Consider the following 21834-nt stretch of genomic DNA (forward strand, 5'->3'; position numbering starts at 1 on the left):
ATATGGTGAAAACTGTTTCCTTGGAAGCTGCCTTCAGAAGGTTTGTTGATCAGTCTGACATACTGGAGATTAGATCACCTAAAATGTGAGCAGTTGTGGAACTGTGAAGGTTAAAATCCAGCCTGGCGAATAATTTTCTGCTGATACATAAATGACTGAGTTATCTGCATACATTTGACAGGCAACATCTTTATAGCTTTCAGGAAGATCATTTATATGTAAGCTGAAGAGAAGAGGCCCAGTATTTAACCTTGTGGTACACCCATTTTGCAATTTTGAGGGGGTGATTTCACAAAGGTAATTTTAACACACTACTGTTGTAACAGAATTTATATTGTATGTGATTCCACTTGCCATAACTGTATTAACTCATAATCCCATCAAACCATAGTTCCATAAATTCATATAGCAATTGTAGTTATGGGCTCATAGGCGCCCTCTCTCAGTAGTTAAAATCAGCATGGTAACTGTGAAACTTGAACTGATATGCCTGAGATAGGCTGCTTAGCTCAGCACTGCACATAAATATTGTGTATCAATATCAACATGTCCTCTGTATGAATGCGGTTGTGGTATGACTTATTGAAATGCTATTGAGAAGTGTTATGAGTGGTTGTAACACATTTTTGAATGCTAATTTCATCATGTAACAAGGAAAAGTACCATCTGTAAACTAGCCAGCTAGCTGTTGTGCTAAAATAGTTTGTTCTTTTGTAGTGTGCTGTGTATGAGTTGACTGTGGCAAGCCAACTGTATGACTGACCACACAGAGTCAAGGGGTTGCTTAACTGGCCAGTTAGAGTGGCGTTTAACTGAGCTCACACTGTCAACATTCTAAATATGATGTAAACCAGTTTATGGCTTGTTATTTTCACAGCAAACAGTCAGGACTCATCCTATGTTAGCCATAAATATCCAAACTTCATTTCATGGCTATCTGACCAATGGCTGTGAGTATATCTTGGTTTGGATCCAAGTGTTGGACAGAATGACATCATTGCCATTCTCAAATGGGCAATGTGTGGGCCTAAACTGAGAAGCAGAATTATTTCTTTGTTTTTCAACACCAAGGTCCCATGTTAACAGAAATTCACTCACTCACTCACTCACTCACTCGCATACAAAGAGTGAACAGTGTGACTGAGTTATAGGCAGGTGACAATTTATTAATTCACGGACCAATACACAGCACATCAACCTGCCATTGTTCACACACATTGTAAGCAGTGACATCACTGATTGAACTAATACTTGTTCTTTTTAAAGGCACATTCCGTAATTACATTGTAAACAAAAGGGTCACCACCACCAAAATTCAAAACACAGGACTGGAACCTGCAATCACTCCCAAATTGATTGACAGTTTTTTTTTGAAATACACATTATAATATTATATATACTAGACCACAAAATCTAAGATATTAATATTGTTTGCTGTTAAAAATGTTTTTACATTAGTTTGTAAATATATGTAAACAAGGAACAGGGTCCTCTTCTTAGAGTGGAAACTCATGATCAAACCATGACCATAACTTGCATTATTAGCTGAGTGCTGGTCATGTAGGTTTATTTTTAAAGTAAGGACAGACTGTGGTTATTGTTATGTATTAAAATTTCAACACTGACTATGAGAAGTATGAGACAGAAATAAGGTTAACTGACTTCAGTGTCCAAACTACTAATGGTGAGTGTTCTGTTCCTTTACATCTCCTTGGTCCCTGACACACCAAGCTGACTGTTGGAGATTGGGCACCATTGGTCCATTTGTGGCCAACCATGTTAAGGGTGTGTCATGTCTAAGCCCTTTTGGAAACCTTGAAATTCCCAACTCTTGGTCCACAGTATTGGTACAATGCTGAATGTGAGTAAATTTTCAAATAAAAACTGGCATTGAAATAACTGGAAAACTGGAAAACATAAAGGCCACTTTGTTAATTAACATCAGGTAAAAAACACTGAGTGGGTTTGGGTGGAAGCAGGGTGGGTATTCTGTCCAACAACAGTCCAAAACCTAAAGACATTCAGTCTACCATCACATAATATGAAAAAACAAAACAAAAACAAAAACAAAAAAACCCCAGCAAATCCCCACAATCAAGAAGCAGGAAATAGAGAATGTTTGGCATTTTTGTTATCAAAGTATGATTCTTCTGTTGATCAACTGATTAATTAGTCGACTCAACGTTTCAGCTCCAGTGTACATTTCCACAGCATTAATTCCATCAATCCAACAACAGAGTCATGTCCGACTCACCACTCGCTCTGAGTTTTTTTGTTTTCATTCATTTGATATTTCCTGTAATTTCTACTTTGACGTTTTGTTGATTGTTTGAAAAGTATTTGTGTTAACAATAAAAACGGAGCAGATGACATGACTCTATTGTTGTACTGATGGAAGCAGTGCTGTGGCAATGGACATTATGTTGAATTTATTAAGATGACAGGTAAACATAGAGAAAGTGTTGAGTTTGCATTAACAGGCAATGAAAATACTGTAGGACCAGATCAGAAAACAGTGAAACATCTTATTGAAATAAGTTTAAAAAAATACTTTCCAACCATTTTGGAATTTATGGTAAACAACTTTGCAGGTAAATGCATTATCATAGGGTTCTGCAGTTTTTTTTGCAGCTTTTCATGTGGTTTTGTAGTTTTGGTGTTTGGAAGGTGAAAAATATCAAAAACTGTCCCATGACTGTTACAAAAAAGGATGAAACAAAAAAATGAAAAAATACCTTCCCTTTCATATGCAAATAGCACTTTGGTGAAGAAAACAAAAAGATGTGCTGTATGTTGTGAGAAGAGCATGTTCAGATCACAACCACATGCATGAATACAACAATGAAATATTTTCTGACATCAGACACCAGAACTACACTTAGACAAAGTAGAAAACAATGACAGATTGCTCAGTTGGCAGAAGTAGCAGCTTCTTAATAGGAGTCCCTTTTATATTGCAGTTTCAAGCCTTTGGAAAAGATGCTAAACACTACAGCATGTATTTAAGCATTCAGTCCAGTGTTGAATAAAAGAAAGAATCTTTTTTTTACATTTAAAGGTGCACTGAGTAGGATTTAGAGGCATCTAGTGGTGAGGCTGCAAATTGCAACCAACTGAATACCCCTCCCCCTCTCCCCTTCCAAGTGTGTAGGAGAACCTACAGTGGCTGCGAAACTCACAAAAAATGTGAGAGGCCCTCTCTAGAGCCAGTGTTTGATTTGTCCACTCTGGATGACTGTAAAATGGTGGAAGAGGACCTGCTCCCTATGTAGATATGAAGGGCTCATTCTAAGGTGATAAAAAAAAAAAAAAAATTCTTATTTTCCAGTGACTATACACTAATAAACATACTTATGAATACTGTATTAGATTTCTGCCAATTTTGTCCCACTAGATGCCACTAAATTCTGCATGCTTTATACTAAATATGCCCTAGCTGCATTTTCATGTTTAACTAATAATATCTGATATTTTTGCTATATACTTGAGTACTGTTTTTTCCACCTGAAAAGGTATAGGCTTCTTTTAACTATCTGAACTTCGATGGTCTTTATACACCCTTTGCAATTTCTTAAGAGCGAGGCCAATCTGGAAAGTGAAGCTAACTGTCATCAACACTGGATGAATCCTTTAAATGAACATTCTGGTATTTGGGAAAAGATGCTTGTTTACCATCAAACCATTATCAGTGTCATCTCTATGCTTGCAGAACAGATCAATGGCTTGATTGGTCCAGGAACTTAAAATCACACAAAGAAAAACAGGAACATGCAACAATTCAATTGTGTCTTCCAAACTCAAATTGTGCCTTCTTAAGCAGCAAGTGTTTGCAACACAGGATTTTCCATCTGCTTCCAGTCTTTGTGCTAAACTGGGTTTAACATGACCCAGTCTACCTCTGCTTTGGAAACAGTGTGGGATGAAACTGACTCTGAGTCAGAAGGCAAAGCTGAATGTTTCCCAGAACATCAGTGCGTTCCTTTAAGACAGCTGTCCATGGCCTGCATCTTGTGTGCAGTTGTTAACTGTACCGTATGGCTCCAGCACCATCACCACCTGCTGGACAAAGCACTCAATGACATGTGGCTTTCTTACAGTGCTGCCATGTGTGTGTTTAAAAGCTGGCTAAAAACAAAATTTCCCTTATAAACATACAACACAGACAACAACATTAAAAAATACTGTGCAACTGAAATGTCCAGGTCCTTTCAGGGAATGACACTCCTCACAGTAACTGGCTGGTCAGACCAACAGCAGCAGCCTAACTGAGATGTTTGTGGAAGCCACTGTGATACCGTCTCATTGACAACAATGTTCACAGACTGTGACAAATGTTTGTGTGACATAACTGATGCTGAGCTAGACGTGGTCAGCAGGTTCACAGCGATGTCAGATCTTGGACCTCCAGCAGCATTGCATCCTGCTCTGTCCTCAGCTGGTCCCGGACCTGGAGGCGACCCACCAAATCTGAGCTTAGGTCTGAAAAGGACAGAGGCACAAAAAAAAAAAAAAAAAGTCAGAGGGCATTCACGTGAAGTCATATATTGTTTCCACTAGTAGCAACACCAGCAGGTGACAACGTTGTACTCAATGAGTAAGAGGCTAAAGGGTTCAAAAAGCTGAACTGCAGCTGCATCAGGAAATATCCTGATGGCATGATGGAATAAAATATTGTTCCTGCTATATGACCCTGTGGCGGATGACAACATCCTCCCACTGTCAAACCCTTTTGAACCCCCAGCCGACCTAGAGGACAACCTGGAGGATATCTCAGCTCCATCTTCTCCGCTCCCCGCTGACCATATGAGTACACCCCAAATCAGGAAGCGTGTCTCCAAATCCTCCTGCCACTCTCCCCACCTCTCCCCTGTATCCAAGTGTCCGTGGATATCTGACCCCTCTACTGCGCCCAGCCCTGCTGCTCCTCAGCCCATGTCTTTGCAGTCAATGCAGAGGTACCATTCTACTCATCCACACAACTGGTGGCATGCTAGCGTTGCTAATGGGCGTTAACAGCTTACCGATTTCTGTAGTTTTAAGGTTGCTGATATGACTGAACAAGCCCCTGCTATTATTGATTTGCATCCCTCTATTCACACTGATTGTGCATCTGAAAACTAATGACGTCATAAGGAAAATTCAGCAAAATTCCACTACGAGTTCCAGTCCATATTGAGCACTATTGAGAGCCCTGGAAAGACCTGTATTCTGTCAGGTTCAATTCCTTCCTTGAGGAAAAGCTCTGAACGTTTTAGCGGCTTTTCAGTCTTCATTCCTGGTTACAGACTTTCTATACAGCTACTAATGTGATTTTATTGACCACTTTGATTCATTTTGGAACAAAGAACATTTACTTAAATGGGATGGCATTCATCTATCCAGACATAGGGTGAAGCAATTTGTGTTGAATGTGAGGAAATCTTTTGACTGACTGACATATCTCTCTGCAGGCCCCTATCCAAGATAGTCCCTATTATTCCTGTGCTTATCAACAACCAATCCAAACTGCCCAGGGCTAAGTTAAATTTTAGGAATGAATATCACTCAAATGTCAATAGTAACCTAATTTCAACTGAGTATAAACCAATTCTGGATGCTGTTCAGCCCACCCTCTTCACTACTAAGCTTGGTCTTCTTAATGTCAGATACCTTTCTAACAAATTATTTTTTATGTTACAATTTTATTGTCAGTAATGATCTTGATTTTATTTCTGATCATCGAATCCTTGCTGACCTAAAATACTATAGTTCCCCTAGTTGAAACTTGCCCCCCTGGTGATTCTACCTGAACCAGCCCAGATTAACTGGCTGAGGGGGTGGTCTAGTTGTTTTTTTACAACAATAGTCTTAAATGTTGCAACATTATCTTTGGGTCTTTCTCTGACTTTGAAGCCCTCTGTTTTATTTTTTCAGGCAATCCACGGACCTTCTGCATTCTGATTTATAGACCATCCAAATCTGCAAGTGGTTTATATCACAGAATTCTCAGAATTATAATATATATTATATCAATTGTTATCCCTAAATTTGACAATATTCTGATTCCTGGCGACTTTAATATGCATGCTTGGTGCCCTGAGAATTTTTTAGCTAATGACTTTTCAAATTTGGTAGAATCCTTTAATCTGCTTCTTGCTCCTACTGGTCCTACCCATATCAAAGGCCACACAATAGATCTTGATTTATATACTTGAATTTTTTGTGGTTTTATTTGAATAATTATTCATTTGTTTTAAAGTTTTAACAAGTTTTAAGTACATAGCAGAATGTAAACCTGTGAGATAAAGTGTAAAATTGAATAAAAATTGAATAAAATGAATCAAATTAAATAAACCCATAAAAAGAAATATACAAACAAAACAGGCAAACAAATAAATAAAAAAAGTATTGTTTGTGAGGAAAGCATGTGCTATTATGGAAATAACATATGATCAAAAAGCCAGAAGGCTGGGCAAAATTGAAGATGTTTATCAAGTAAATTTACTAATGTTTCAATAACATGTACCCAGAGAGATTTTATAGTTACACAATCCCAAAAAATACGTATGCATAAAGGTTCCTTGTTCAGAATGGGAACACCTGTCACATAGATCAATATCAGTAAGTTTCAGTCTAAATCTGTGCTCCAGTATAAGGAAAACTCTATGTACAAGCTTAAAATGCACCAGCTGATGAGCAAGGTTCTTGGAAGAGGAGAAAAAACATTATTCCATATCTTAGGCCAAGCTCATCAAGGTCTCTATCCCAGACTGATGTAACAGGTAAGGGGGTTAATGTTGTGTTTTGATAATCTATCATAGATTGAGGATACAAATGTTAAATGAAAAACTTTTCCCCAAGGGGATGGTAAACTGTGGGAGAGTCCCAAGTTACTCCATACGTTTTGAGGGCAGTATGAAATTTAAAATAGAACAACCACGAGGAGCCTGGTAAAGAATAAGAATCCTTGAGATCTTGGAAAGAACAGAGACCTTGTTGATAATGTCACTAAGAACATATATACTCTTTATAGCTCATCGGGGGAAGGTGAAAGGCATGGAGCCTGTCAAGAGAAAGTTATTGTTCCATATATGGGTCAAATCATGAAACCTACGAGTGTAACATAAATATTTTTCCATTTGGTACCATGCAGTCAGGGAATTTGACATGATAGATTCCATATGTATCTGTGTTAGGAGTCTGATAGGATGACACAAGGTGTTCTCAAGAGGTCACCATGGTACACAGGAGAAGGAGTCAAGCCAAACTGGAATTATTTTCACTCTGCTTTGATATTGGGGTTACTGATCATAATTGTATTTTATTTAACACTATCCTGCCTATTATCTCAAACTGACATGAAGGTCAGACAAGCTCACACATTTTTAATTCCACTTCTGACACAATGTTCTGCCAAGACTTTGCCTCCTCTGATTCCAGATTTGCTCTTCAATGGACACCAATTATATTTTAAATGGTTTTAACAGTACCTGTTCAGCCATTCTAGACAGAGTTGCACTTTTTAAAACAAGAAAGCCCAAAATACTTCTAAGCCCTGAATAAATGAGGAAATTCATTCATTGAATAGAATCTGTCGTAAAGCAGAACAGAAATGGAATGCCACACAATTAACTGTCCACCTTGACAGTCTACAAACATTAATGAAAACACACGATTCAGCAATTAAAAATGCTCGAGCAAACTATTTCACTGAGATCATTGAGAAAAACCAGCATAAAATTAGGTTGCTCTTTGATATTATTAGCCACACTACAGATGCCCTCCCTAATGTGATTGAGCCCTCCACAGAGATATGTGAGGAGTTTCTATTTTTCTTTTCCAACAAAGTCATCACAATAAGAAATTAAATTACCCCACTGTCTCTTGTAACACCCAAACCTCCTAGTCATTTGTCTTGCTCTCTAAATTTATTTCACCGTCTCAATTGATCATTTAGCGAAGACCATTACCAATATGAAGCCTGCATCCTGTTCTCTTTCATATCTGGCACTGTCCACAATCATTTTAAGTCTGCAATAGTCCACCCAGTTCTCAAAAAACCCTCACTAGATCCCACTATCCTGAACAACTTTTGTCCCATCTTCAAATTTCCATTCCTGGCCAAGATTCTAGAAAAAATAGTTGCAGAACAAGTAATTTCACTTTTGACTGGAAATGGCCTCTTTGAGAAATTTCAGTCAGGCTTTAGAGTGGGTCATAGCACAGAGACTGCACTACTCAAAGTGCTTGATGATCTTCTTTTAAGCAGCTGACTTTGGCCACTCATCTATTTTAATCCTTTTAGATCCCACCCCAGCCTTTGATACCGTAGATCATTCAATTTTAATTGAGCATCTCTAAAAATGGGTTGACATCTCTGGCACTGTATTAGACTGGTTTCACTCTTATTTCTGAAATAGGACTTTTAGTGTTCCATTTACATGTTATCACTTGGACACATAATACGCAGACACAATATTAGTTTCCATTTATTTTTCTGTTGGGAAGCACTTTGTAACTATGTCTTGAAAATGCTATACAAGTACACACAAGTAGTTGATGATGATGATGATGATGATGATGATGATGATGATGATGATGGGGTGTTCTAGGTCTGCAACAATGTTTAGATAGGTGGTATATGTCAAAGTAACATCCACATGAATGCCAGGACCCAAGGTTTCCAAGCTTAACATTGCCCAGATCATCACACTGCCTCTGCCAGCTTGCCTTCTTCCCTTCTTCCATCCTGGTGCCATCTTTTCCCCCGGTAAACGATGCACACGCACCCGGCCGTCCACATGATGTAAAAGAAAACGTGATTCATCAGCACCTTCTTCAATTGCTCTATAGTCCAGTTCTGATGCTCACCTGCCCATTGTAGGCGCTTTTGGTGGTAGACAGGGGTCAGCATGGGCACTCTGGTCTGCAGCTACACAGCCCCATACACAACAAGCTGCGATGCAGTGTGTTTTGACCTAACCTGTCTATCACAGCCAGCATGAACTTTTTCAGCAAATTGTGCTACAGTAGCTCTTCTGTGGGATCAGAATGGACAGCTTTCGCTGCCTACATCAATGAACCTTGGGCGCCCATGACCCTGTTGCCGGTTCACCAGTTGTCCTTTCCTGGACCACTTTTGGTAGATACTGACCACTGCATATTGGGAGCACCCCACAAGACCTGCCTTTTAGGAGATGCTCTGACCCAGTCATCTAGCCATCACAATTTGACCCTTGTCAAAGTTGCTTAGACCCTTATGCTGGCCCATTTTTCCCACTCCCAACACATCAACTTCAAGAACTGACTGTTCACTTGGTGCCTAATATATCCCAACCCTTAACAGGTGCCATTGAAACAAGATAGTCAATGTTATTTACTTCACCTGTCAGTGGTTTTAATGTTGTGGTTGATATTTTAAACACTTACTTTTGATTACATTATTGAGAGTATTTAGGGCTCAGGTGGATTGATAAATGACTATTACTCATAACAGGTCTTTATTACGTAAAGCAGTGACAGTTTTGAGCAGCAGCCTGAGTAATGTTGATAACCTGTAACTCACAGCAAGAGAAATAATATAATCAAATATGGCTCTGTATTGTAATAACAGGTGAAGCCTACTTGCTGTTTCACACTGTTAATGAGATGCTTGATTCAAGTACTGGACGTCCTGATTCACAACTATTAAATCTATCAGTTTAAATCATTGATATGATATGTATAAAAGTTGTGGGAAACTGGCTTCTGAAGTAGATGAGATGCAATCAGCTGATTATTTCACCAGAAAAGACAGTTCTCTGTAGGTCTTGCTGAACTGCAAAGATACACCGTCCACTTGTAAGCGAAGTTACAGGGTCATGTTTCTCTTCCTAACAAAATATAACCTGCCGCTGGCTACATTTGTCATTTAAACCAGCGAAAGTGATGGTCTTCACTGGTTAAAAAATAAAAAATAATGCTACCCAGAATCAAAAGTTTTGATAAGAGATATATTAGCATTTTGGGATTTTGTCAAACAGGAACTGGAAAAATGGAAGTGGATACTGGAATTCAAGCCTAAACTAGTAGCAGTGTAGTTATTCTGTGTGTGAGTACCTTGTATGGTTTGGCTGAGGGACGTGCAAAGAGCATTTAGCTCCTTGACACTGAAGCTTTGTAAATCACTGCGCTCCAAATGTTTCCTCTGGACTACAGGATCACTACGAGCTGGAGTCTTGAGAGGTGAGGAGAGGAAAGGGAGAAGAGAGGAGAGGAGAGGGAGAGAGAAGAGGATTATCAAATCTGCATTCGCAGCTTAACAAGGTGATATACAGTATTTGGGAGAAGGCATAACTAGAGGACATTTTTCTCACCAGTGGTTTATGGTCAGTTCTCAGTCTGTCTCGCAGGTTTCTCAGAGTGTTCCTGAAGCCTCTGGATTTTGGCTTCTCTGGCTTGGCAGGAGGCTGAGGATTCTTATGAACCTGAAGAGTTCCTCTCTTTACCAGCAGGGATGGAAAATAAGATGAGGGGGGTGAGTATGGAGGCCCTGCAGTGTTTACAATTAAATGCATAACTATGATATTATGAATAATGCTGATATGAACCAATGCTAAGAAAAACGAAGGGAAATAGTGTATCAGCTCATTTTTTTTAAATGTCCTGCTTCTTTTCAAAATAAAAATTTATGGCAGCTCATTTTTATTTAATTCCAGGTTTTCTGACTTGAAATGTCCTTTTTCCAAAGTTTATTATTTCACTTTTCATTTTCCCCAATGAGACTTTTGTTCCATAAAGATTTTCCATCACAAAATCTTTGTCAATCAAGATAAAAACAACAGAACCTTTTTAGTGATTCAGTCTAAATGAGTGGCTATGTGGCATTAAAAAATTGGTCATTGGGAAAAAAACATGAAATAGAACAGAATTTGGAAAAATTACATTTTAAATGACATAAAAACTGGGATTAAATGAAAATGCACTAAAGTAGACTGTTATTGTGAAAAGATGTAGGATGAAATAACATTTCATAATATTGAGTCATGTTTTAAAAATGTATTGTATGACAATGACTCGGTACTACACCATACATTTCTCAAAGAACTTCAACAAAAAGTCAATAGGTTGTGATATGTAGCACAACAAGCTCTGTAAACAGAACCATGTTTCTGCTCAGTGGTATCTGCTGTACAAGGAACCTCACTCCTGAGGGTAACTATCTTATCGCTGTTTTTTTACTCTATGTAGCCATTTCTAAACAAACTGCGGTATCCACTATTTTCATGGATGAAGGAACATGTCATCCTGTGCACCTGTGTGACTCATTGACACGTTTTTAATAGTTTTTGGACAACAATGGAGGTCTACGGCACAAAGGAAAAAGATATATCAGGCTTTGGATACACACACATGAATACATGAAAGTAGAAAGTGGTTACCCGTGTGTTGTTGCTTTCCTTCTTGCTGATGTCTCCCTCCTTCTCCTCCTCTTCCTCACTTTCACTGTTGTTGATGAAGCAGAGCTGAAGATTCATCTGTGTCTGCAGGCTGGAGGATACACTCAGTGTTAGAATGGATCAACACAAACCTCACAGTCTTCACAGACTGGATTTATACCAGCTGGTGACCATTTAGGGACATCTGATTGAATGATGTGTGGCTTGAAAATACAACTAAACATGTTTGCATTGGGACATCACATGCATTCAGTCACCGGTGTTTCCCCTAGGTTGACTCCGGGGGAGGTTGGGGGGAGGTCAGGTTAGGCTAATCCATTGTTGCTAACTTTGGAGCTAACCCCCTTCACTTTTCCAGCAGTTGGGGAAACAACAGGCATGACTTTTCTTGGTCTTGAAAGCTGCATCATTTAACTGACAAACTGCAGCCTGTACTGTACATTTACTGCCAGACTGACAACTTACTGCTAACCTTTTCCTTTGCTCTGCTCTCATTCACCCCATCACTTTTCTACTGCTCGTTCTATCATTCAACCACTCACTCACTATGCACACACATTAGGCACTGCCCCTACCAAGAGTTTCCCAGGCAACAACATAGAGGTTGACTCACGTTTCGGATCAGTGCTGCACAGAGGCTCACAAATGTTATTGATTTTCGAATGAATGGATATTTGGTGTTATTTTTGGCATTAAAAAAAAAAAATTTTGGCCTGGCGGGGGATCTCATTGGCCTGGTGGCCTGCCAGGTCTGTTCAATTATAGGGGAAACACTGGTCACAACTATCAAAACTTAGCTCACAGGGGGGAAAAGTGTAGAATTAAAGCTATAGGAAGTTCAATTGTTGCATGTACTCTACTAATTATGAGGAAAGAAACATACTGGTTCACACACATGTGGGAATGACAGTTATGTTATGAGAGCCTTACTACCAGTTTGTGCCAGTGGCCAACGCCAGTACTGTAACAAAAAGTCCCAAAAGGCATTTTCCTCAGACTGCCATATAACGTGAAAATGTTGATGGGACAACTCCAACTGAAAACAAGGTAAATTATTACTCTTTGTATTAAGAAATTTCAATACATGAGGGATTTATATATATATTTGTGAAACTTTCCCAGATCCTAGAAAGTCCAGTATCAATCAGAGTCAGGTTATTCTAGAAAATAACAACAACAACCACATCAGAAGGAAAAGGGTTTAGAGTTGTTCAGAAAGGCTACACTTGTAGGTGGGGGGAAAAGGCCTGTCGTCATAGAGAGGGGGGAGACACGAGAATTGTTTAAAAATGGGAATAACAATGCACATTTCAGACAGATTCTCCTGGAAGACATTAATAGTGTTGCACTCGGCTGTAAACACAAAAACTTACAAAAATAGTGAGGGAGCTAGAGAGACACTTTCAAAGCTTTCTTACTTTCTCACCTCTGTACAACCAACCAATCACGGCGTGAAGTGGGTGTGAATGTTGAATTGTCAGTTTCGGTAAGTTACAGATATTAAGCCTTGCTAAATACAAAGTATGCAAAGTTGCATACTTGCATACTTTGGAGTTTGAACTTGGCAAGTACAAACTCCTGAGGACAGGAGAACCCAGCACGATCATTCTTAGATTTTTTCTCAAGAAAAAAAATAACCTCATTGACAGTGACATGCAGTGAATTATGATAAAAATCCAAACTGTAGATCAACAAAATGAAATTTAAGTTTAATATAGACTGATCTATTCATTTTAATATATTTACATTCATAAATATGTATTGAAATGTGGTGATATCTGTACATATAAAGCCCCAGAGGCAGCACTGTTGTTGTGTCCAATAAAACATGAAGCTTAACTTTACATTCAGACAGACTAATTGGTTAAACTGACTACATCTTAGGAATCTAAATGGTTACTTTCTCGCCTTTGAGTTTAAAATCTCCGCCACTGCTGCAAGTTGGTGCAAAATGCAATATAGGATACTTGGCTGTCCCAAGTCCACAAAAGTCAGCTCCCGATGTATTCTCAATAAAACAGGCTGCGCAAAAACACTTCCTGTCATTTGGACTGGACTTAGTGAGGTGTGGACTTTGAATTGCAACAGTTCTTGGGTTGTGACTGATGACGTTTCACAAGCCCACAAGAACAGACAAGAGCGCAGATTGAGAAAGGCCTATTGTTGGACACAGACCCCCAATTCTGACATTAGAAAGGTGTGAGGAGAAGCTGTTCAACCAATCCGACATGCAGTTCTGATGACGTATACTGGCACTTTTACGATCAGTCACACCTGGAAGCTGCCCGGTACAACCACAGTCTGATTTGTTTCTGTAGACTGATAACAACTCCAACCTATTTGTCAGTGGTGGCCCCGGATCACAATGTGGGACATGTCCACTGATGGCCAATTTAGAGCCATTTAAGACTAAGGCTATGATGGCAGGCTTTTCACTCCGCCTTTGAGTGTGGCCTTCTGGAACAACTATACACATTTTTGCCTTCAGACGTGTTCTTTTCTAGCATAACCCCTCCCCTAGAACACAACAAGCACTGAACTGTGTAATAGCCCACCTCTGCTCACTTGCCATTCACGTAACAATGTGATTCATCTTTTCATCAACATAATCTGGTGAAAGACCCGGTTGCACAAAGTATTGCACTAATATATATCCAGTCTGCAGATATACAGGCATATAAGTTGCCTAATACTTGACTATGATGTGTAGGACTAATTTGCTATGTATTCTGGAAATATTATGTCTGCTTTCAAAGTAAAATTCCTGGTCTGAGCTGCACTACTTTACTGATGGTTAAGTCTTCACATTGTTTTCATTCCGTCCAGCACTTTCATATTATAGACTTGAATGTAAACCTCAGCTTGAAAAGGGTGTTTGTTTGTTGTGTCAAACTTAGATTTTGTTTTTTTTCTTGGTATTCTTCCTCCATTACACTGATGAAACCTCCAAAATCAAGTTTGGGCGTGTTAGGCTGAGGGATGAAACACACCAAATCTGAATGACATCAAGCACATGAGTAATAGCAGTCTCATGAGAGACTAGCAGTCTCATAATAAGTGTGTGTGTGTGTGTGTGCATGTACGTACCGGGAGGTAAGTGCCAGCACGTGGCTGTTGCAGGCGTCGTCTCCGTCCTCCCAGCTCTCCGCTCTCCTCCCTCTCTCTTCCGTCCAGCCCACTGGAGCTCTGCCTCGTTCCAGAGAAACTCCACTCTGAAGACCACACCAGGCAATACACAACATTTCACCATCCCATTCACTGAACCTACTATTATGTGCATACTATGAAACTGTTACCAATTTCACCATGTTTCAATACAGACAGGTGACAAAATCAAGCAAAAACCCAGTGGGAAATCAGACTCAGTGAATGGTGTGATGAGGATGAAAATGATTTAACTCATATGGTCCTCACAGTCACCAGATCTCAACCCAAGTGAACACCTATGGGAGATTTATGGAGCACTCTCTCCACCACCATCATCAGTAGACCACATGAGATGTTTTGGAAGAATACTCTCTCCAGTAAAGTGTGTGTTCCACACGTTTAGAGAATCTTTGATATGGAGCACTGAAGCTGCTCTGGAGGCTCATGGTGGAACAAAACTTTACTTAGGTCACTGAATGTTGGGTTTTACTGTGCTTTGTCACTCATCTATAGATATCTCAGTGGTTTGATTGAGTCACACTGTAACTGATAACCTGGTCATGATAAGTAGGTTTGCTCATAATTACAAAGGACTGAAACGTCTCTATTACTTTGTTAGGTTAAATCACATATTCATTTCCTGATACTGTTGACGCTGACTCTTCAACCTAAATTAATGACATAATTTAGGAAATACTTCATGGTGACAAATGCAACTGTTAAACCAATATATGTTTCCAAAAAGCTTATATTAATATTTGGTTTCATGTAAACTTGCAAACATCATATCCCATACTGTACACTACAGAGATTTTCTTTACTCACTTACTGGAATTTATGGAATTTGATTTAACAGTGTTGCAAATTACACTGCAGTTTCCAAAAGCTGCTGCAAATTCAGTTTTTCAGTAAAATTCACCAACAGTGAAAGTGCAGGGCTGAATTACAAGTTCTCATCCTTTCCTTACCAGCATGAGACAGACAGCACACAAGACAGTAAGTGAGCTCTCCAAATTGAACATTTAGAGGGGAGTGCTGCTTTGATCATTATTGGAGTATGAGTATATGATTTTTTTTAATTTAATTTTTTTTTGCTCCACACTGCAAATGGAAAACATATTTTCAGTGGTGGAAAGTAGCTAAGTTTTTGAGGTACTTGTACTTTACTTGAGTATTTCCATGTGATGCTACTTTATACTTCCACTCCACTACATTTCAGAGGGAAATATTGTACTTTCTACTCCACTACATTTATTTGACAGCTTTAGTTACTTTTCAGATGAAGATTTGACTCAATGGATAATATAACAAGCTTTTAAAATACAACACATTGTTAAAGATGAAACCAGTGGTTTTGGTTTTTGACGTCTTACAAAAAGCAGTGTGTAGTCGGGGTCACATTTCACATGTCTATGAGTTGTTAACAGCTCCACCAAATAGAGTTTTTCCCTCTAAACTTCTCACATGCTTTCATTTCAATAAATGTTCAAATGATCCAATATTTCACCAAAAATCAAAGATTAGAGAAAAAGTCCAAAAACTGAAAACAGATTTGTGTATCAGAACTTTTTCTTCTTTCCTCTCCCATTAATCATCTCATGACCCCTCAGATTTATCTGCTGACCCTTTGGAGGGGTCCAACCCCTAGTTTGGGAACCACTGGACTAAAACTAGCTAACTGTATATAAAGTAGTATAAACTAGCTCCACCTCCAGCAGCTACAACAGTAACATGCTGCTCTAACACTGATGCTTCACTATTAATAATCTAATAATGTCATATATAATAATATATCAGTCAGAGGGACCAAACCACTACTTTTACTGCAATACTTTAACTACATCAAGCTCATAACACTTATGTACTTTTACTTCAGTAGGATTTTTCATGCAGGACCTCTACTTGTAATGGAGTATTTTTACATTGTTGTATTGATACTTTTACTTGAGCAAAGGATATGAATATTTCTTTTACCACTGCATATTTTTACAGACTGATCAGACATGAGAAGAATCTCCTAAACAACATAGTGGCTCATTCGCAGCATTGGTTTATTTAACCGATTTTATTTTCTTTGTGTAGACGAGATAATAATTAAGGTATACATTTATTACAGGGCTCTTCAGACATGACACAAGATTTACATGTCTGTTGACTGCATTGTTGACTGCAATGACTGCAGCCTTACTATCTGACAGCGTTCAGTTCCGACTTGTGCTGTCGGCTGACCTCATCAAAGTGCTGTTTATAAAAAAGTGCTTCTTCAGACATGTATCCGATGTAAAATTGCCATAACATTTGTGTCACAAGATACCTTGTGACACAAATGTCTGAAATCACAATGTCTGAGAGGGGCTTTATTACTCAGTGGATCATGTCACTGTCATCTGTATGAATCCGACAATCCTCATCTCCTTTTTCATTTTCCTTCACCTTTACTGAGATATTCAAACTGACCCTTTCCCAGCCCAGGCATTAAATATCTGACCTTTGCCCTCTTCTCCTTCTTCTCCTCTTCCTGCTTTTCCAGTTCAGCGATGCGTAGGCTCAGCGCCTCCCAATGCATGATGGGAAGGCCCAGATTATCCTCGCCGTAGCCTTCCTGCCAGACCAGTGCCGCACCTTCAGAATCTTCATCTTCCTCCTCTTCATTGTCAGCTTCCTCATCACTCCTCGTCTCATCCTCCGCCTCATTGCTCTCCTTCTCCTCCCGCTGCTGCCTCTGCCTCTCCTTCTCTCCCTCCATCTTTAAGTGCACTCACTCATTCTGCAGGGGTGGAAGCAGCAGGAAACAGGTTATGTGTGAATCACTAATACATTCTTATCAATAACAACAAGACTGCAATTATAAATACATTGTGATGGGGTTACATTCTATCATTCAAAACCTATGCTTGTAAGTATTTTTTAGGCTGATTGTAGTATTTAGTGTTTTTACTGAACATATTTGAACACAATATTGACTAATCTCCGTCTATTTCAATTTCAGCTTCAACAAAAACCTAAAAAAAAAGTTTTCTTTTTCCCACATTTTATTTCTGCCAATGAGAGCATGGCTTTGAAATAGCTCCAGTTTATGGCTCTAATGTATCACCATTACAATACTAAATGCAATGCTAAACGTTTTACTTTTTTAAGAAAAAAAAAGAATCTAGCTTTGAAACAGCATTTAGACCTTAATGTTGGGAAAAGAAACGTTCACAAAATGAACCTCACAAGATTTTTGGAACTGATCTAAATGCGTCCAAAGCACAGTGTTGAAAATTACGGGTACATATAGTGGGTCTGGTAAGATTTGTGATGATTTAGGTATTGGATCATGTTAATTAATAATTTGATCAGAGAGTTCCTGATTTAATTCCAAATGTTGCCAGTCTTAGACTTTTTTTCTTTAAACATTTGAGAATGTAAGTTTATTTTGTTCTATGAAAAATAAGGTTTAATTTAAAAAAAAAAAAAAGAAGAAAAAGAGTAAGGTATCGAGTAAAGCTGATGGGGGTGGGGATAAAACCTGGATACGGCCCTGCTAAAAAAAAAAAGTGGCGTGTTTCATAAACTTTCAAACAAAGGTTTTTGGCGGAAATATCAAACCATAAACAATGGATCACATCAAACTATACTTAGTGGTTAAAATGTAACTCACCACTTTCTCCCGAAAACAAACACGACTGTACTGCTCTCGTTGTTAGAGAAGTAGTTGAGAGTTTTGCCACATAGCTCAGCTCTTTCCCCAGCTCCTCCTAGTTATCTTCCTCCTTCCCTTCCTTCATCAGGAGTTTCACTCTCTCTGTCCACTACTCCAAAGTCTAAATATGTCCACAAGAGCCCTTCAAGTCCCATTCGTATCAGTCCGCACTCCCAATTCAGTTGTGTTTTGGTGGCTTTATCTTTTTGGTGATAATCATGCCAGAAATCCACTTACTCCTGGTCCAAGTATTCGAACAAAAAGGTTCAACTTTAGGAATTTCACGCACATGAACAAGTCGGCAGTTCTCAAATGTAACTGCGGGACTTCCCGTCGCAGCTTTCAAAATAAAACCCTTCTTGTTCGCTGGATGGTGGTAGCTAAAGGCTAGCTAAAAATGATTGTTGTCTCACCCGCACTAATAAACGTATTTAACAGAAGCTAGCATTAACAGGTGAACAATATCTATTTAAGCTGCATTTCCCCGTTTACAGAATAATGACCATTCTTGAAAACCCTTACTGCTAGTAAAGTTTAAAATGTGCAGATTGTAGACAAGAGTTAGAGAAACGGTCAGATATTTGAGTCTGCACCTAAAACTGTGCTCCTATTTCATTTGATTCATTTATATAGATGTAGTCCAGTCTTTCTAAAAATTGCGTTGTTTCCGGTCTGACCCAGCTGTGCGAGCTTGACGCAGCCAGTAGAGGAAGAGGAGAGGTGTCCGGTTTCACTATTAATCTGTCCAAATTCAATCGTCTGGAAGAAACCAGACTGACTGTGTGTGTATATATATATATATATATATATATATATATATATATATATATATATATATATATATATATATATATATATATATATATATATATATATATATATATATATATATATATATATTTATATATTTATAGCTATAACAATGCATATAACTAATTGATCATATGTTTTATGTATAAAATATTATCTGAAAAGTAAGTACAATATTTCCCTCTGAAACATAGTAGAGTGGAAGTATAAAGTATTAGAAAATGAAAATACTCAAGTAAAGTACAATTACCTCAAAATTGTACTTAGGTAGAGTACTTGACTAAATGTACTTAGTTACATTACACCACTGCGCTTCACACAAACACTCACATGCACTGCACATACCTTTCCTGTATATGTATGTTGTCATGCCTGCCATGTCTGTGTCCATCTGTTGTATATACTTTATCTCTCTGTCAATAAAGCTTCGCAAATTAAACATGTGAAAGTTTGTCCATTTAAGAAGGTCATGGTTTAAAGAACTTTTTCACTAGCTGTCTGGTGAACATAGTTGAGTTTTTAGCAGAGGCAGATATTTTACTCAGGATTTGATATCTCAATAATGAAAAATATTAAAAGTTACCTTGAGAGTCACTTTGACACAAATTCTTTTGCAGCAAAAAGTGATGACATTTGTGGTTTCAGTTGGACTTTCGATTTCACTGGCGGTGCCAGCACAATCTACACGAGCTGTCAGCCTAATTTTCTGTGCTCTTCACCTTTCAACATTTCAGAATACAAATAAACTTAGATAAACAGAAAATACAGTTTGACACTGAGGTTTTAAGGGGATCAAAGGTGTTAATTCAGGGATCCAAGACACATGCTTGTGACAAAATAATACACAATATGTACAAAACAATCTAGAAATTACAGTCTGTAGGCTCAAATGAGTTAACATTTCATCAGCTGTCAGTGGCAATGATTGACATGTAGTAATGGAGAACAGAAACCAGCAGTCTGTTGTAGTGTATGCTTTGCTTTCAATAACAGTTATGTTTGAAGTCTTGAATGAGAAGTAACAACAAGGAGTTAGTAAGACTGTTTCATACTACTAGGCCTCTGACTGTAACTGTGAAGTGTCTGCCTGTGTTACAGATCAGTGAATCTACAGGGAACAACCAAAATAACATAAAGGACTTTAAATTAAGCCAAATCACCATTGCAAATATATGCTACACTCCAGAGGAACTATGTAATGACTGTCAACAGGGTTAGAATGCTGGAATGGTCTTCATCACAGTGGAACAGTAACACATATAAATATGTTAGTTCCAAACTCAGTTTAACCTCAACTTTGGAAGAGGTAAGATTACTGTGGCTTATTTCTGTTGAGGAAAGAGCTTATTCTGTCAAATATATTACTTTTCTCATCAGCTACTTTCCGTATCATAACACTCAGATGTGCATCTTGCAGTGGTGGTATTTTTACTGAAATACTGTACTTAGATAAAGATTTGAGATACAAGTATTTTACTTGAGCATTTCCATTTTATTTCACTTTATACTTTTCCTATATTTCAGGAGGAAATATTGCACTTTTTACTCCATTACATTTATTGGACAGCTGTAATTACCTTGGAGATTAATATTTTACACATAAAACAAATCATCATATATAACATAATGTTATATAATGCAATGTTATGAAGTACCTACTAATAAAAACTTACAGTATAAAATGGGTTATTTTGCATAATGAGTACTTCTACATTTGACACTTCAGTACATTTCCCTGACAACATTTATGCATGTCTACTTTTACTGATATTTCATATTTACATTGCATATTTCATCCACCACTGCTAAATTGTTTGATAGTTGTGTAAAATGGACAGTTATTCCTTTTCACTGACAAAGGTTCACATGGACTGAAAGGTTTGCAGTCCTTGTAGTTGTCTGTTTTTGCACTTTTATGAACAGATGCCTTGTGAATTTAGTAATCTATCTATCTATCTATCTATCTATCTATCTATCTATCTATCTATCTATCTATCTATCTATCTATCTATCTATCTATCTATCTATCTATCTGTCTGTCTGTCTATCTGTCTATCTGTCTATCTATCTATCTATCTATCTATCTATCTATCTATCTATCTATCTATCTAATTTTATAATCTAGTCTATTTTTTAATTCCTGTGTGCCAGTCTCTCTCTGATCTTAAAGAATCTTTCTATTTAAGACTTATATTTAACTAATCAGGAAGAGAGGATGATTCACCTTGTAACACTGAGATTTGTGATTTGATTTCCCCCAATTATCATTATTAACACTGAAAGTAAAGTTGTATTAATGCATTTATTGCAAGTAATGGCTTTAGTTCAAGTTGTATTATTATTATTATCGTCATTATTATTATAGCAGTGGAAGTTCAGTGTCAATTGTTCATCATGTGTTGTTGTAGCAGTACCAGTAGCAGAAATAGCAATACTAAATCAATGAATATATTAATACTACATGTGTAATATGTCTGTAAGTTTTACATTCATACTATTTGATTTGAATTGGAAAATTGGACACTACATGGTAGGCAGTTTTAAGAGTTTGGTATATATAGCAGATCTACTTTTATATGACAAATTAACTTTTAAATTGTTGAGAGAGATAGTTCTTTCTTTCTTGACCTTTGAAAAAGTAGTCTGACAAAAACAAAAGAGTAAGTCAAGGTCCACTCAGAATTGCACAGGCTGAGGAAGACCATGAGATGTTGTGGAACATATAGGAAAAAAAGCTATTAAGTGGGCATTGAGTTTGTCAAATGACTGCAGTTG

The 21834-nt window shown here is 37.9% G+C and overlaps 1 protein-coding gene across 2 annotated transcripts; it reads right to left on the minus strand.

Moving 5' to 3' along the window:
- Positions 1 to 3146: 3146 nt before the first annotated feature.
- Positions 3147 to 18844, minus strand: si:dkey-6n21.12 (schwannomin-interacting protein 1). Of its 2 annotated transcripts, XM_044341904.1 has the most exons (8): positions 18208 to 18844; positions 17053 to 17331; positions 14505 to 14629; positions 11400 to 11508; positions 10335 to 10460; positions 10078 to 10195; positions 4350 to 4479; positions 3147 to 4056 (listed from the first exon to the last, which is right to left on the minus strand). In XM_044341904.1, the coding sequence occupies exons 2-7, from the start codon at positions 17308 to 17310 to the stop codon at positions 4379 to 4381; spliced, it is 837 nt and encodes a 278-aa protein (XP_044197839.1). In that variant the 5' UTR covers positions 17311 to 17331; positions 18208 to 18844; the 3' UTR covers positions 3147 to 4056; positions 4350 to 4378. The 2 variants fall into 2 exon arrangements, with proteins under 2 accessions (XP_044197839.1, XP_044197838.1); XM_044341903.1 differs by having other exon boundaries at positions 3147 to 4479; positions 18208 to 18843.
- Between the last annotated feature and the right edge of the window lie 2990 nt (positions 18845 to 21834).

Source organism: Thunnus albacares, chromosome 22, assembly GCF_914725855.1.
Source record: "Thunnus albacares chromosome 22, fThuAlb1.1, whole genome shotgun sequence".
NCBI classification, from domain to species: Eukaryota; Metazoa; Chordata; class Actinopteri; order Scombriformes; family Scombridae; genus Thunnus; species Thunnus albacares.

Excerpts from the sequence above, each read along its gene's own strand:
- si:dkey-6n21.12 (XM_044341904.1), bottom strand. The coding sequence starts at position 17,310 with ATGGAGGGAGAGAAGGAGAGGCAGAGGCAGCAGCGGGAGGAGAAGGAG. Across the intron at positions 10,196-10,334 it reads GAACTGACCATAAACCACTG|ACTCCAGCTCGTAGTGATCC; the intron begins GTGAGAAAAATG and ends TCACCTCTCAAG. Across the intron at positions 4,480-10,077 it reads CCTCAGCCAAACCATACAAG|ACCTAAGCTCAGATTTGGTG; the intron begins GTACTCACACAC and ends TGTCCTTTTCAG.